Raw genomic sequence first — 15,506 nt, 5'->3', positions numbered from 1 at the left:
TGCCAGTACTCACTACCCACCTGATGTCCCAGAAACTTCTGAAAATGCCCAGCTTCTGGGAGAGCAGGAGGCCTGTGAAAGGCAACTCCTGAGTTTAGCTAAAGGGGATTTTCTCCCCACACATAATAGGTTACTCGCATAGGTTAAACATTGACTCTTCTAAACTTCAACACCTCAGTGAATTAATCTACTGTCCAACAAACACCTACTGAGTGAGTGACTGCTGGAGATAACTCAGCCCAAAGTACTCATACGCATGAAATTTGCAATCTCAGCAAAAACTATGATCCCAGTTTAGAGATGGGAAAACTAAGGCTTCCTCAGGCTAATCCACTCACTCAGATAGTGACAGAGCATGTCTGAGAAACAACCCTTTCTTCTCCCTGCCCGTTTCTAATTCCTAGCACAGTTCCTCATAGTTGCCAGGCTTGTGTGGAAAGTACCTTTACCCATGATGCATCTGGGTGCCTACACTGGCTCTTTTTGACTGATAGATCTTGTGTACTTGGCTGTCCTGTTGTTATATCCCACTAACTCAGAATTATAAACTCCTTCCAGGGAAAAAGTAGGCCTTCCATTTCTTTAAATCCCATCATAGATGATGGGCCATGGTGGAGCTTAATAAATGTTTATTGGCTAATTTTTTAACCACATTCCAAGATATCATTTGCTGCCCTGGAAGAGGTCTGTGAACTGGTTTCAACAAGCAGCAAAACAGGAGGCCATGGCTGCGACTGGAGGCCTGGGGAGTAGGCGTGCGAGGCATCTCGCTTGCTCATGGCTTGGAGTCAGCGATGGGGCAGCTCCAACCGCGCTCTTTCAGGGCTGGCAGATGATTCTAGGGCTCGCTGCGAGCCCAAGGAAGGTCCTGCTCTCTTTCTCCTGCTCACTCTCACAGGCCCGGAGGTAGGAAGCACGGGTCTGTGTAGAGGGACAACAGTGGCAGACAGACCCACAGCTGGTCACCGGCAGGGCTACTTTTCCAGTTCCTGAGTCAAGCTCAGGGAACTTCCTATTTCCCCCTGGTTTTTCCTATGAAGCAAGCCATGGTCTTGCATTCAGAAAGGAATATATCAGAGCACGAAACAGAAAAGGTTCAAAAGGTCAAGTGCAAACAGGAGGAGGCCAAGGATTTACCTTGTGTGACGTCAGTGGGTCCGGCTCCCTAAGCCAGCCAGAGGTCTCCCCAGTAGGGAAAAGGAGGGGAGGAACGAGGCACCGTGTCTGTGACTGGCTAGGGGGCAGCACTAGCCTGGTGGATGGGGGTGGATGGGGTTTAAGAAAAAGATTCCTGCACTCTGCACACAGCGCAGAAGCCCTGCAGCGGCGAGCCAGCGGCCCTTTGCATCCAAGCAGCCTTATGGACCAAAACCGAGGAGCGTACGCCCTCCTGATCATCTGGTTTTGCTTCTTTTGCTATTACTTCCAACCTTTAGATTTAAATTTGTTGTTTATTTTTTGATACAGGGTTTCTCTGCATAACAACCCTGGCTGTCCTGGAACTTGCTTTGTAGACCAGGCTGGCCTCGAACTCACAGAGATCAACCCACCTCTGCCTTCTAGCGCTAGAACTAAAGGTGTGTGCCACCATTGCCCAGCCAGAACAATTTCTTGACCTGTCTACTACAGTCCAAGTTTAGGTACACTGAGTACTATGAATTAAGGGAAGACAGTAAGTGGGCTAGCTGAACAAGAGAGTAAGGGGGTACTGGCCAATGCAAACAGAGCTAGAAAGCAGATGTGCCTAGTGCTCCAGACAGTGGGGAGGGGAGTGAGTCTGGTGCAGGCCCTGGCTCACCCTGAAGGCCCATACAGAGAGGCGGGAGCTTAGAATAGGGTCTGGGAGGGACACTGGAGGGCCAAGGCACAGCATGCACCTCAACTGGTCACAGACCACTTATGCCTTCTCTTTATGGTTGGTGTCAATGTCAACTTGTCACAAGTTAGAATCACTTGTGTAAGGAGCCTCAAGGTTGTCCTGATTGCCTTGACTGATGTGGGGACCGATTGGGTGATACTGTGAGGGAGCAGTCCATATGAAAAAGGGCATTTCATCTCACTTTCTGCCCACATGGCCTCTCTCTCACCGCCTACTTGATTCTCCCTGTTGCTAAATCCTTTACTAATGGTAGAAACAGTTTTCAAGCTTCCCTCACAGACTAGGAACCACCGGTTCTCCAGGATCCTCCCAGGCTCCCAGTAGTCAGACTGGGACTACTAAGGCACCCACCCCATCCTACAGATGGAGCATCTGTTGGCTGTTGCCATCTGCCCCACCAGTGAGAGACAGCTATTGTGGGACTACTCCAACTGTTGAGGCGTGCAGCTCCAAGGACGGAAGCTGCCAGGTTCTCAGCACCTCAGGTATGATTTCAGCACTGTTACTGTTTTACAGGTCACTAACACATTATTCATCTCCTTGGTTCTGTCCCTGTTGAGAGCGCTGACTAAAACATCTTCCTTCCAGGTTTGCTTCAAGGCCTTTTCCACATCCCCACACTGAGATCTGCTAATACTTGGACCCATTTCAGGGTCAGGGGTGTTCCTCATTTTAGGGACCTTGACCATGCTCAGGCCACACACATACATACAGCTCTGCCAGAGCAGTTTGGGGATGTTTGGGGTACATCGCCGTGCCTTGGTTTCCCCTGGCTCTTCCGCACCGTCTGCTCACACTCAGAGTCTCGGGCTTTCTCTGGACTGTTTGTGGGTGTTCTAATATCCACAGGGCTCATTGTCCCTTCGCTCTTGCTGCTTCTACTGCTCCCCACGACTCAGGCTGATCTGTCCCTATCTGCGTCTGGGTATTTCTGCATTCTCATGGCCCCAGCTTGCCACGCTGAAGCACTGGCAGACAAGAGCAGGTGTGTTCCTGAGACCTGGCTCTCACAGAGGTTTTGTCCTCACGGCTGGGAGCTCTAAGGCTGGAGCTGGCCTTTGAGGGCTTAAATCCCAGAGCACTTATTTCTGGAAGATGTGCCACACAGTTCCAAGCCTCGCCTTTGTTGCCAACAGGAATCCCAGTGATCTAGAAGGTGGCTACCTTGATGACTCTCTGACTACCACAGGGCTGGAGGAACAACTCCCCAAGGTGTTGTATTTTGTTTTTGTGCACCGGGTTTGAAATCAAAGCCTTACTTGTATGCAAAGCAAGTGCTGTGCCGCTGAGCCACACCTGGTCCCAACGCACTCGTCATCAAAAATTAATCCTTTATTTTCATGATGCTGGAGATGGATCCTAGGGCCTTGCAAATGCTAGGCAAGCACTCCGCCAATGGCTCCAGCTCCCAAATGCTTTTCAAATTCCTCACTGAAGTGAAAGGGAGGGCTGTAGAATTTGGTGCCAATCAAGTGCCAGCTCTTTCAAAGCACTGGGGGCTGAACTTGTCACCTCCTTTGCCCTGGGTAAAGAGTGGAGGTGTCAAACCCAGCCACCAGCCTCACACACTTCCTAACAAGCCACAAGCCAGCAGGCCTGAAAAAGGCCAATGAGAGAGAGCTTACACCTCCCACAACCTCTGCCCATCACCATCCGTCCTTTCTTTGTAACCCATCTGAGAACAAGCCACTCACTTTGAGACATGGTAATATGTATTGTATATAGTATAGCTCCTTTTAAATTGTGTTACTCTGCCCAGGAAAGAACTCAAGTTATTTGAAGCCTGGGCATAATTATGATGCATAAAAACGAGCGGCTTTATTCTTCTATCTGTAAATAGATTCTGTATCTGGGAATACAGGACCACCAGGTTACAACTGCTGTTGAGAAGTGTGCTGTGCGAGCTGGGGAGCACAAAAAGCCCTGGTTTCGATGCTCAGCATTTCATGAAACAAGCTTTAAAAAGTATAAGGTAAGGGTGGGCAGGGGTGTGGTGATGACTTTAATCCCAGCCTGCACACACACACACACACACACACACACACACACTCACTCACACACACACTCACTCACACACTCACACACAAATCCAAGTTTTTCAAAATGAAATACTTAGGTGGCCCTTGAAAAATGACTCAGTAAAAAGCACCTGCTGCCAAACCTGGCTACTTGGGTTCCATCCTCTGAACCCACATGGTGGGAGAAAACGGATTCCTGTAAGTTGTCCTCTGATTTATATCACACACACACACACACACACACACTCTCTCTCTCTCTCTCTCTCTCTCTCTCTCTCTCTCTCTCTCTCTCTCTCTCTCTCTCTAACAAATAGAAACCTGCTAGCATTGTGATGTTTCTTGACATAAAGGTTACAACAAAGTACAGAAGACCACTTGTATGTACAGATCTGATAGCAAGGCTCCAATCAACTAGGCAGGGTCTCAACCTACTTGAGAGGTCTTTACGGAACCTCAGGCCATTGGTCATTAGAACTAAACCAACACAAACATATATGCTGAGATCTTCAGTTTTCAATACTTTGTGAAGTAGGCTCTTGGGGTATCAGCATTTTAGAAAATGACATTCATTCAGAGAAGTTAAGGTACACAACTAAGATTCAAGTCCAATCCTTCTGGCTTCAAAGACAGTATTTCTAAATCTGGTATGGTGATATGAACTTATAATTCCAGCCTCGGGAGGCAGAAGCAGGAGGACTGCCATAAGTTCAAGGCCAGCCTGATCTTCACAGAGTTCTACACTACTGGTGCTACAGTGAGGTGAGGCCATCTTAAAAGCAAACAAAAAGATGGCTTTCTGACCACCACAATTTGTCTTGCCTTGCAGGGAATCACACTGAGGAACTTCTAAGCAGGTCCAAGCTTGTAAAGCTGACACCTGTAATGTAAACTCGAACGGAAGCGGAACCCGCCCCACTTCCGAAAACAGCTCACCTGAACTGGGAAAGCAGGCAGATGCAAGGCAAATGCAATGACTCCTAAGCACATGAAGGAGCAAAGCATAGACCTATGGGGTGGCCCTGTAGCTGTGGGTCTAACTATAGAGTCCTGGCTACTGGTCCGTGCACTGGGGGTAGGACGTGCTTGTCTCGAACCCTGAGCAATGGCTTTCTTGTCTATGTAGTGATGGCATGTCCTTGATATGGAAGAACCTACCAGACAGTTAGTTACCCTGTTCCCTGTACCAAATTTTACTTCCTGAGCCGACCTAGGTGAAACTTCCTTTGTGCATCTTTTCCACCTTTTTTTTTTTTTTTTCAAGACAGGGTTTCTCTGTATTGTTTTGGAGGCTGTCCTGGAACTCGCTCTGTAGACCAGGTTGGTCTCGAACTCAGAGATCCACCTGCCTCTGCTTCCTGAGTGCTGGGATTAAAGGCGTGCGCCACCAATGGCCGGCTCTTTTCCACCTTTATTAGCACTTTATTTCAGCACTACAAATTTTCAACTGTAAAAGCTAGCAAATACATATTCATCTCTTTACAGATTTTAAGTGGTCTTATTTACTTATAGATGGGCTTTCACTATGTAGCCTTGGTTGATCTGGAGTTCAGAGCTCAGCCTGCCTCTATCGCCAGAGTGCTGGATTAAAGGTGTACACCACCAAGTATGGCTCTGTTTATTTTGTGACATACAGTTGAGGCTACAAACTCACTATGCAGCTGAGGAAAATCAGTGTCTAACCCTCCTGCCTCCACCTCTCAAGTGTTGGGGTTGCAGTAGTACCACTACACTGGTGTGCGGTGCTGGGACTCAAACAGAGATATGGGGCATGTCAAGGAAGGCATTGTACCAAGTGAGTGCGCCCCCGGTCCAACATTTGCTTTTATGAAGTACAATCTCACTTTGCAAATCTTAAAATGGCAGCAATTAGACGAGAAGCATCATGTGACCAAGGTCCGCTGAAATGGCTGTGTCTGCAGCACACAGTGGCATCCCACTGTTTCAGCTGAGCACAAGCCCCAATTTAGCATGCACGGAAATGAGAGCACACGCCACAAAGAATACATTTCTGAAATAACATTTTCAGAGACAGTCTCTATATGTAGCCCAGGCTGACCTCAACGCAAGGTCCTGCTCAGTGTCTGGATTACAGGCATGCATCACCATACCTAGCATAACTTTAATCTGAAAGGTAGAACCTAGAGAGTGAAGCATATCACAATGTGAACTTAATAGTCAGTTAGCATGCTAAAGCAGCAGAATAAAATGGCATACTAAAGTGAGATCTAGAGCCACGAACAGACATTAACCTCAGAACCAATATACTTAGTCTCAGAATTTGTAGCCACCCCCTCCTAGTATTTTCATTTTTGAGAATTACACACATTGGATACAGAGTAGGAGACACAAAGTCCCTTGCTTACAAAGGGTTTGAAAACTAGTATTTTGGGCAACCTCGGTGTCAGGGAGAGGCTGACGTAAACTTGGGGAACAATTACAGTGAGCACCAACTCAGCCACAGGGGCCTCTCAAGAATAGCAGAAGCAGATGTTTCAGTGGAGAAGCAGTCCATTTGCAGATGTTTACCTGACACTCATCAGCGAACCTTTCATAAGTATACAGAACCAACTTGTGACAACTCACATTTCTATTCAAAAGCAGTGATTTTAAGTTTATTTGTGTGTGTATGTGTGCATGAAAACAACTAGCAAGAGGTGGTTTGTCCTTCCACCATGGGGCCCCATGTCATCAGGCTCAGTGACAAGGGCTTTTACCAGCGGAGTTATCTCAACACACACACTCACACGCATAGACGCATGCCACATTAGCACATGTGGAGGTCAGAGGACAACTTTCAGAAGCTGGTTCTCTCGTTCTACCATGTTAATCCTGGAGGCTGAACTCAGAATGTCAAGCTTGGAGTAAGTGCCTTTATCCAACTAAATATTTTAGTTTGGAGAAGCTGGACTGTATGTCACTCAATCCTTTGTTCATAGACATAAGGATGATAGTGACAGAAATGGTGGTTTTAGAAGCACGTATCTAACAGATCACAAAACATTCAAACTCAAATGAGTTTTCAGCATGCTACAGATACAAGTTTAGCTGCATTCTCTTTAGTGATTTTAAAATGAAGAACTGAGGGCTGGCTGGCTCAGTGGTGAAGAACACTTGTTCTTGTGGACCTGAGTTCAGTTCCCAGCCACCAGCCACATAGTGGCTCCCACTCGTCCATTAACTCCAGTTCCAAGGGACTCAGCTCCTAGTGTCCTGACTCCCATGGGCAGACGGATATACATTCAGGCAAAACATTCAAACACATAAAACAAAATAATTTTTTGGTTTGTTTTTTCTGAGACAGTGTTTTTGTGTGTAGCTTTGTAGACCAGGCTGACTTTGAACTCAGAGATGTGCCTGCCTCTGCCTCCTAGTGTTGGGATTAAAGGAATGTGCCACCGCCACTTGGCTCAAAATAAAATAAACCTTAAAAAAACAAATAATAATGAGGATGTAGGTTTGATTCCTGGCACCCACGTGACAGCTAGTGACTGCAACTCCAGTTCCAGGGAGTCTGACACCTCCTTGAGCACTGAATCAATGTGATGAATAGAGATACATGCAAATACCCATACACATAAAATAAACACATCTCTAAGAATAAAGAAATAAAAATGATAAACCTTCCTAAATTTCCCAGGATTTCATCTGTTTGCTTGTGAGATGGGGTCCTGGCTGTCCTGGAACTGGCTCTGTAGACCAACCAGGCTGGCCTTGAACTCAGAGACCCGCCTGCCTCTTCCTCCAGTGCTAGGATTAAAGGTGTGCGCCACTATGCCTGGCACCCTAACTTTCTCTTCAAACACAAGCTGGCAGTGACTGCTTGCCTCAGGTTCCGTCATCTCTAAGGAGGACTCATGGCAAACAGGTGCTAATGGCAAGATGTCTTGGCCACATGAGTCACCCCACTGGGCAGTGTTAGCTTACCATATCAATGTTTGGGTAATATAAATTTTTAAGAGTAATTTCTTAGCTGGAGAATATTTAAATTTAGAAAAGACAGTCAAGTTGGCTTCTAAGGATGAACCTGCTAGTGAGTGACTGATTCGTTAATCTCACTAGTGTGCTTTTCTTTAATATATATAATCTACCTACTTAAAATATAGTTTAGCTTGCATGTATGTATGCATACCTCATGTGTGCCTGGTGCCCTCAGAGATCAGAAGAGGGTGCTGGATTCCCTGGAAATGGAGTAACAGATGGCTGTGAGTCACCATGTGGGTCTTGGGACCAAACCTAGATCCTCTGGAAGAGCAACAAGTATTCTCAACCTGAGTCATGTCTCCAGCCCTTTACCAACACGATCTTCATCCTTGTGAACGATAATATAGTTTCCATGTATTTCGTTAGTGGAGCTGAAATTCTCACTCATGTCTTAAAAGGTTGCTTGTTTCCTGTCTCTGTTCTGGTTTTCTTCCATTTTTCGTACTTTGATAAATGGTTTTATTTATTTAGGTGCTATTCTAGGTATTAAGAGCTAAGAACTCAAGAGCTTAAATTGCAGTAGTGGGATACAGAAAAGGGGGTTTGAATACACAAGAACACATGAGGATCTCTCCTGTGTGCACAAGATGGTAAAGGGTGCTATGGGAATACAAAGGGCAAAACATGACAGGAAGTGACAATGAACCCACGGGACGCTATCCTGCTCAAGGAGGTCAGGGAGGACCACTCTAGTCCACAGGAGATTCGAGAAGGGCACCTCACTGAAGGAAGTAAGTCAGTCACCCACAGGACTGGAAAAGAATTACTTGTACTTTTAGAAACAAATGATTGTCCACATAGCAATTTGGCTCTCCAGCCTGCTGAAGAATTTGCTAGATGGAAGCTTATGTTAAAAGCTCTAAATTTCCTGGGTCAATGTAGGAAACTGAGAACTAAGGAAGGCAGAGGAAAGGGAAGGGGCCTGATTCCAGAAAGACAGAGTGTCATCATTTTATATCTTCCGTTCAGATCCAAATCATGTTTTATGGCTTTAACTGTACAGCTTGCTTACTATTTTTAATTGAGACATTTACTTAGGATTTTCTGCTTTCTAGTATTCTTAGAGCAATAATATAGTGACAACTATAAGGGGAAAATCAGGCACTAGCATGAGGAACATAAGATAACTTTGGTATTTTAATATGAAATAAACAACTAGATGGTTTTCATACCCTTACTGAAAAAAACAAAACCCTCCAGGCCAAGTGTACCTGGTGCTGCTCTCCGGGTACCCAGTGGCTATCAGATTTATTTTCTCCAATCAGTCCACACTTCAGAGTCCTCTTTAGGTTCTGACCCCTGCTTCTTCAAGTCAAGCAAAACCATCTTCTATCCTATCCCCTCAGCAACCCTGGCTTCCTTCTACATGAAATGACAGAAAGGTGAGCATTGCACTCCAAAAGGTTGGAAAATGCCTTCAGCAACTACAAAATAAAACTACAAATACTCAGATGTGAGTCATGCACAGAACACAACTTGGAAACTTCAGAAAAGTTGGTCTTGTGTACAGCATTTGACCTGCTCTCCATCTGAACACCTGCTAGAAGGCCAGAGAACCTGAAGAAATGAATGACCAGCTGGCTTGTCATAACCCATTGGCAGCTGTTCTAAACCTAGGGTACATTAAGTTTCCATGGTAAAATAATTCCTCTCTAAAATTAAACCATTTACCACCTTAGTTTGCAAATGTAGATGAAATGCCAGAAGCACACATTTAACAAAAACTATTTTATTATAAAATACATGGTGAATGCAAGAGTATATGTTACAAAATTACAAAAGAGAAAAGCAGAGGGGAAAGTAGAAACAAAAGGGTTAAAAAGTACCCATTTGTATGGAATCCGTTTAGAATCAAACAGGTGAGGCTGTCGGGGAACAGCATTCTATTAAAAATTGACACTTAGAATAAAGTCTGGCAGAAAGGATGGTAGTGTGTTAAGTGAGCTCCAGTTAAACGACAGCATCAACAGGCTAGCTCCCCACAGTACAGCACAGCTCAGGCAGGGCTCTGCGAGAGGCTTGACTGCTGGTCTTGCTGAAGGAGCAAAGCTCCAGGATTAATTACCTTCCCCACCTTCCACAAGGCTTTGTCCAGGTGACTATGGAACGCGGTGTCAAAAACCCCATTCATTTCTGCTGCCAGTTCCCTCAGAACAGACACCGTGGACTCATCGCCGGCATTCAGAATCCGCATAAAGAATTTATTCCATAAGTCGCCATCCTTTAACCTAAGAAAATATAAAAATCATTTCTATCAGGATCAGGCATAGAAGATTAGAATTCTTTCTCAGCTGAACTCAGCAGTACATTAATGTGTCAAAGTGACGGAGGGTAATACCCAGAAATCTAAGGCTGGAGATCACTCTTTTTAGAGTGTAGGGAAGAATTACAGAGCAAGTCTACCATGGCGGTGTGGAATGCACACAAAGGGGAAGCCACTCTCTCACCTGAGTCTGCAGACCTCGTCTGTAAACTAAAGCGCAGTAACGTCTCCTAGCGTCTCTCCTCTACAAACGGTACAAAGAAACAGTGTCCCCTATAGCCTTCTTCATTCCCACCTCAGGGGTCTGTCACCCTCACAGGCCTCTGATTCCTCAACTCGACTAAAGCAACTTGCTTACTTATTCTCCTTGTTCTTTACCTGAAAACATCCATTGCTGGAGAGGGCAGGTGTGTTAGGAAAAGCCAAGTCACCCCAGCTATTTCTGCTTGTGATAGCCCCACCTAGCTGGTCCATAGCTAATTGGAGATGCCTATTAGTCCTCCACATCTCAAAGTATGCTTCAAGCTATTTCATTCATTTACTTTGCTGTTGTTTGAGACAAGGTCTCATTGTGTACCCTGGCTGGCCTTAACCCTCTTCCAACCAAGTGCTGCGATGAAAGGCATGAGCCACCATCTCAGGCCATGCCTATTTAAAAATACATACAAGAGACAAATGTGATTGGTCAAGTTCTAAATCAAATGAAGAATATGCAACTTAATGCTTTGGAGAAGAAAGTAGGAAAAGGGCACTAAATCATTAACACTGATTTAAAGTGAAGACAAACTCAAGAACAGGCAGTAAGTCAGTAGTTGGTGAGCATCTTCTGGGAAGCCATTGGTGGAGATGACTTTTTTTTTTAATGAGACAAGGTTTCTCTGTATTGTTTTGGAGGCTGTCGGTCCAGCCCGGCCTCGAACTCACAGAGATACGCCTGTCTCTGCCTCCCGAGTGCTGGGATTAAAGGCATGCGCCACCACTGCCTGGTGGTGGAGATGACTTTAAATGGAACATGATACCTAAGTATGGTATGGGTATTGTTTTTCATTTATTGAGACAAAATCAAGGTCAATTTTGTGATGCTTATATTTCTCCTCTTGATTAAGTATTGTGCTTATACTGTTCTTTTAAAACATAATACATAATTGAATACAGACTATAGATAGTTACTTATAATAGAATTTATAGTTAGGTAAGTTAGGTTTTCTAGATATACAGAGATATATTTGAGATAGATAGTCTTCAAACCTTTCAAAGACCTTCAGAACATGGCATTTAAAATGGTTTAGGGTTTGTCTTGACAATGAGAAATGTCTGCTCCTGGCAGCACCAATTACGTCTGAGAGGAAGATGGGCATCGAAGAAACTTGTTATGGAGTTTGCTTTCAACATGGCAAGATTAGTCATTTGGGCAAGAAACTGCTCTTGCCTGTACTGCTTGACTGTTGTTGTATAATCTGGACATGCAGGACCCACAGGAAAGTGACTGCTGAACTCAGTCTTACAGGGTTCCTGCTTCATGAAAGAATCTAAGAGACTTTCTACAGGACAAAGAAAAATGACTGACAGACTGCCAGTGCAGATGGACAGTTTGAAATTTCCTGCTTTGCTGAGAAGTGTTCCAGACACATTGTGGCCTATGGGCTGAAGATGGATGCCCCAATGTTACAGAGGAACTTCAGGTGACTGTCCAGGCAGTAAGATATCTCTGTCAATCCTAGTGTTTATATATTATCCTTCTGTGGTCTTTGATGGAGTTGAAGACAGATAGTTATAATTATAGTTTTCCTTAGTTATGATAAAAGATAAGCTACATATAGAACTTTGGACTCACAAGGATGGGATGGATATTTTCTTTAAATCTTGCTAAAATATTGTAACTATGTTCTTATTTGATAACTGTTCTGTTATATATAATTTGACTATGTTAAAGTTAAAACCTTTCTTTTTGTTTAAACAGAAAAGAGGAGATGTTGGGGAAGTCCTGTGCATTTGTCAATAAAGAATAAAGCACTGTCTGGCCAATAGGGAATCTAGATAGGAGGGACGAGGAGTCCAGGAGGACTCTGGGTAGGAGAAACACAAGAGATTCGAGATGTAACCGCCATGGGGTAGGAAACCCGGAACTATTCTCCGGTAAAGAGACATACTTAGATTAACAATTATGGGGTAATTACTTAAGTCAGAGGTAGCCAGTAAGAAACAAGCAAGGCCAACAGCTTCATAATTAATATAGCTTCCTGTGTGTTTATTTGGGACTGATGCGGATCTAGAACCAGGTGGGCGGGAAGGCTCCTCTCAAGAAAAAAGCTTCTCTTTACACCTAAGAGGTTCACAAGCAGGCCTGAAGGAGTCCTGGGGTTCTGAGAGATCATTTATTTCTGCACCAGAAGAGTCTGCTCTATGGTTTGGTTCTACCTATTCCTTAAATGAATAAGTCTAAAATTAGTACCTAACATGGGAACTTAACTCTAGTCAAAAGACAATTAACTTTTGATAAACACAGCTATTAAAAAGACTAACACCAATGGTTAGAAAATTATTCTTCTAAAAGGTTTCTAATATTTCTAAACAAGACACTTCCACACTCCTATATGATATACCCAGGTTTAGAATGCTCTAAAGTCAGTAGCAACTATGACTTAGTTTTTTTCAGTTGGCAATTCTTTCTCCTTTCTAGCAAACTCAGAGAGACCACTGGAATCACAGTACCTGGTTTAGGAAACTAAGGTTACTCTACAGCAGGGACCACTGAGGAGAGAGGGAATGAACTACAGGGATGGGTGGAGACCCTGTAGGATCTGGTACTTACTCTGAAGTATTCTGGCTAAGTTTCCAGAGGAGCCCATCCCAGAAGACATGTAGGTGTTCCTTGAACAACAGTAAGTGGGCTAGGTCTGCTATGCCCAATAGATCTACCTGAAATCACAAAACATATCATGAGCTAAAGTCATTCTTGCTTCTACTATAAACTTATTCACATTAAGAGTTGAAAAGCATGCCAGAGCTTAACTGTGTATTTTATGACTTATTTTAGCAGATGTTCTATCTTCATGGGATGGAGAGAAGCCCCTCAAAGAAATAACCAGAGATAACCTAAGGGATTTTTATTATTGTTTGTTTTTGCAAGACAGGGTGTCTTTGTGTAGCCTTTGCTGTCCTGGAACTTGCTCTGCAGACCAGGCTGTCTCCAAACTCACAGAGATCCTTCTGCCTCTGCCTACCAAGTGCTGGGATTAAAGGCGTGCATCACTACCAACCAGCTAAAGAATTCTTTTTAAGAGCCAAACAGATGACCTGGATTACCAAATCACATTAGCTCCATCTGTGATCTAACAGGGCCCACATGACCACTTCAGTTACATGCTACCTATCCAATCAGCAAATATCTTATGTCTAGAAGATATGTGTGCATATAATACAATCTATAAGACACCTCACATTTGTCCTAGTGTTCTTTTCCTGTACATCACTGCATTTAATCTCACAAGTCTGATGCATAAAGAGCAGAGGTCACTATCTTTACTGTAGAGTGAAAAGCAAAGAGAAGAACTCATAAGAGACGGCATAGATGGTGAGTAATAGAAATGTCCTGAGCACTTAGTTACTGAGCTGTGTGTTTCCACGTGTGTGTTTATATTCTTGAATGCTGTGATACAGTATTTGGAAACATCATCTTTCCTAGGCAAGTCAATGGCAGTAAATACTAGCTTTCATAGCTTATCTAGACACAGAAGAGGCTAAGAAATGCTCTCCATAGTTGCTCAGGCTTATCTTCCACTTACCTGGTAGGGAGAACAGTTCTCCAGGATCTTTTGTCCTTCCAGGGTCTGTACAGTCCGAAAGCCACTGAAGGAAAAAGCATCTAGCTGCACCCTCAGGTCAACACTGTAGGAAAAGTCCACGATCTTCACAGCGTGATCGTTCTTATTGCAATCATAGGGATCGTGGATTCTGAGGCCAGATTCAAGAGGAGATAATAGAAACAGGCTGTGAAAGCAGCTGCAGAGCCTGTCTGTTTTTTTCTTTTAGGACTGCAGGTGTGTCTTCTCCTTGCCAACAGTACCCTCCAGTGGTTAGTTATGAAAATGCACATGCAGAAGTAATGGGAATGCCAGCCTGAAGGGTTAAGATTGGTTTGGCCACACAGGATCTACCTAACGTAAGCCACAGTGTATGGCCACACAGGACATTCTCAAGCTTTTGTACTATGTAGTAAGTTCTGCCCAATGCAGGTAAAACTGCCCTTCTTGTTACTGTAATGAGTAGGCTTTCCAAGTAGCAAAGATTTTTCCTCTAAAGGTTAATGAAAAACAACTTATAACGTTATTTTCTAGTGAGCTGCGATCTATATTACAAAATTTCCTGTTTCAATTACATCAACAACATATTCTTCCTTACTTTTTTTGTAACCCCATCTCTTACTTCCTACGAAAATACTCTTAGATCCAGGTTTCCCGTGGCCTGGCTCACACACCTCTGCAGCAGGGTTTTAGAGTTTACAGCAGCTGCCATTTTTCCTTGGCCCATATCCAACTTAATGTTGTTTTCTAAAACTGTGATCACATAAAACATTTTTGTGAGTTTGAGTGTTTCCAGATCAATGAAGAGCATGACTGCCTTCCAGTTCTCTCTCCTCTCAGCTACTCACGGGAAACCTGGATCTAAGACCTGCATTTGTAACAGTGAGCAACCAGAGGAACTAACCGAGAAAGGAAACAAAAGAAACATGTGAAAAGAGTTGTTGTTTTTTCTTTCCTCTCAGGCAAATTGTCTCTGGATATCCATAGCAAATAACTATTGTATGAAATATACTTACTTGATAGTAACTTTGTGTTTTGAAGTATTTTCGTAGGAAGGGACAGAGCTAGCCAATAAGAAGCCCTAGTCATCAGCCAATAATTTTATAGCATCAGTGCGTTTACTTGGGCTATGAAGGGGCTGTGGGACCGGGTGGGACAAGAAAACTCTATCGACAGACCCACCTGTTCCTTAGGACCAGACAAGAAAACTCTATCGACAGACCCACCTGTTCCTTAGGACCAGACAAGAAAACTCTATCGACAGACCCACCTGTTCCTTAGGATCAGACTCCTCGGACTCAAGTCTCCATGAACTATTTCAGCTTTGTGAAGCTTCTCCACTATCGTCAAGAGGTTATAAATAATCAGGACTATTATTTCATGAGTCACAAATTCACTGTGTTGGAGAAGATCCTGGAAACAGACAGACAGAAAACTGTTTCTCCAGCTGGTGCACCTGCAACACCATCCATCCCCGATGACCAATGCTGTGTGCATTTCCTTCTGTTCCCCACCCTTGTCCCAGCTGTAAGGTGAGGTCCCCTGCAGACTGGAGGGGTTTA

At 44.1% G+C, this 15,506-nt stretch overlaps 1 protein-coding gene across 2 annotated transcripts in view; it reads right to left on the bottom strand.

The window, feature by feature from the left end:
• Positions 1-9,591: 9,591 nt before the first annotated feature.
• The window catches only part of Bub1b (BUB1 mitotic checkpoint serine/threonine kinase B), a 51,690-nt gene continuing 45,775 nt past the window's right edge, over positions 9,592-15,506 (bottom strand). For both annotated transcript variants that reach the window (XM_040746035.1, XM_040746036.1), the window contains exons 20-23: positions 15,215-15,357; positions 13,927-14,095; positions 12,954-13,060; positions 9,592-10,106 (exon numbers count right to left, since the gene is read on the bottom strand). In XM_040746035.1, coding sequence (XP_040601969.1) covers positions 9,875-10,106; positions 12,954-13,060; positions 13,927-14,095; positions 15,215-15,357 — 651 coding nt within the window. In that variant the 3' untranslated portion in view covers positions 9,592-9,874. The remainder of the gene's footprint in view (positions 10,107-12,953; positions 13,061-13,926; positions 14,096-15,214; positions 15,358-15,506) is intronic.

This window comes from Mesocricetus auratus, unplaced genomic scaffold, assembly GCF_017639785.1.
Source record: "Mesocricetus auratus isolate SY011 unplaced genomic scaffold, BCM_Maur_2.0 Super-Scaffold_100004, whole genome shotgun sequence".
In the NCBI taxonomy this organism is placed as follows: domain Eukaryota; kingdom Metazoa; phylum Chordata; class Mammalia; order Rodentia; family Cricetidae; genus Mesocricetus; species Mesocricetus auratus.
This window is presented reverse-complemented; position numbering and strand designations above follow the sequence as displayed.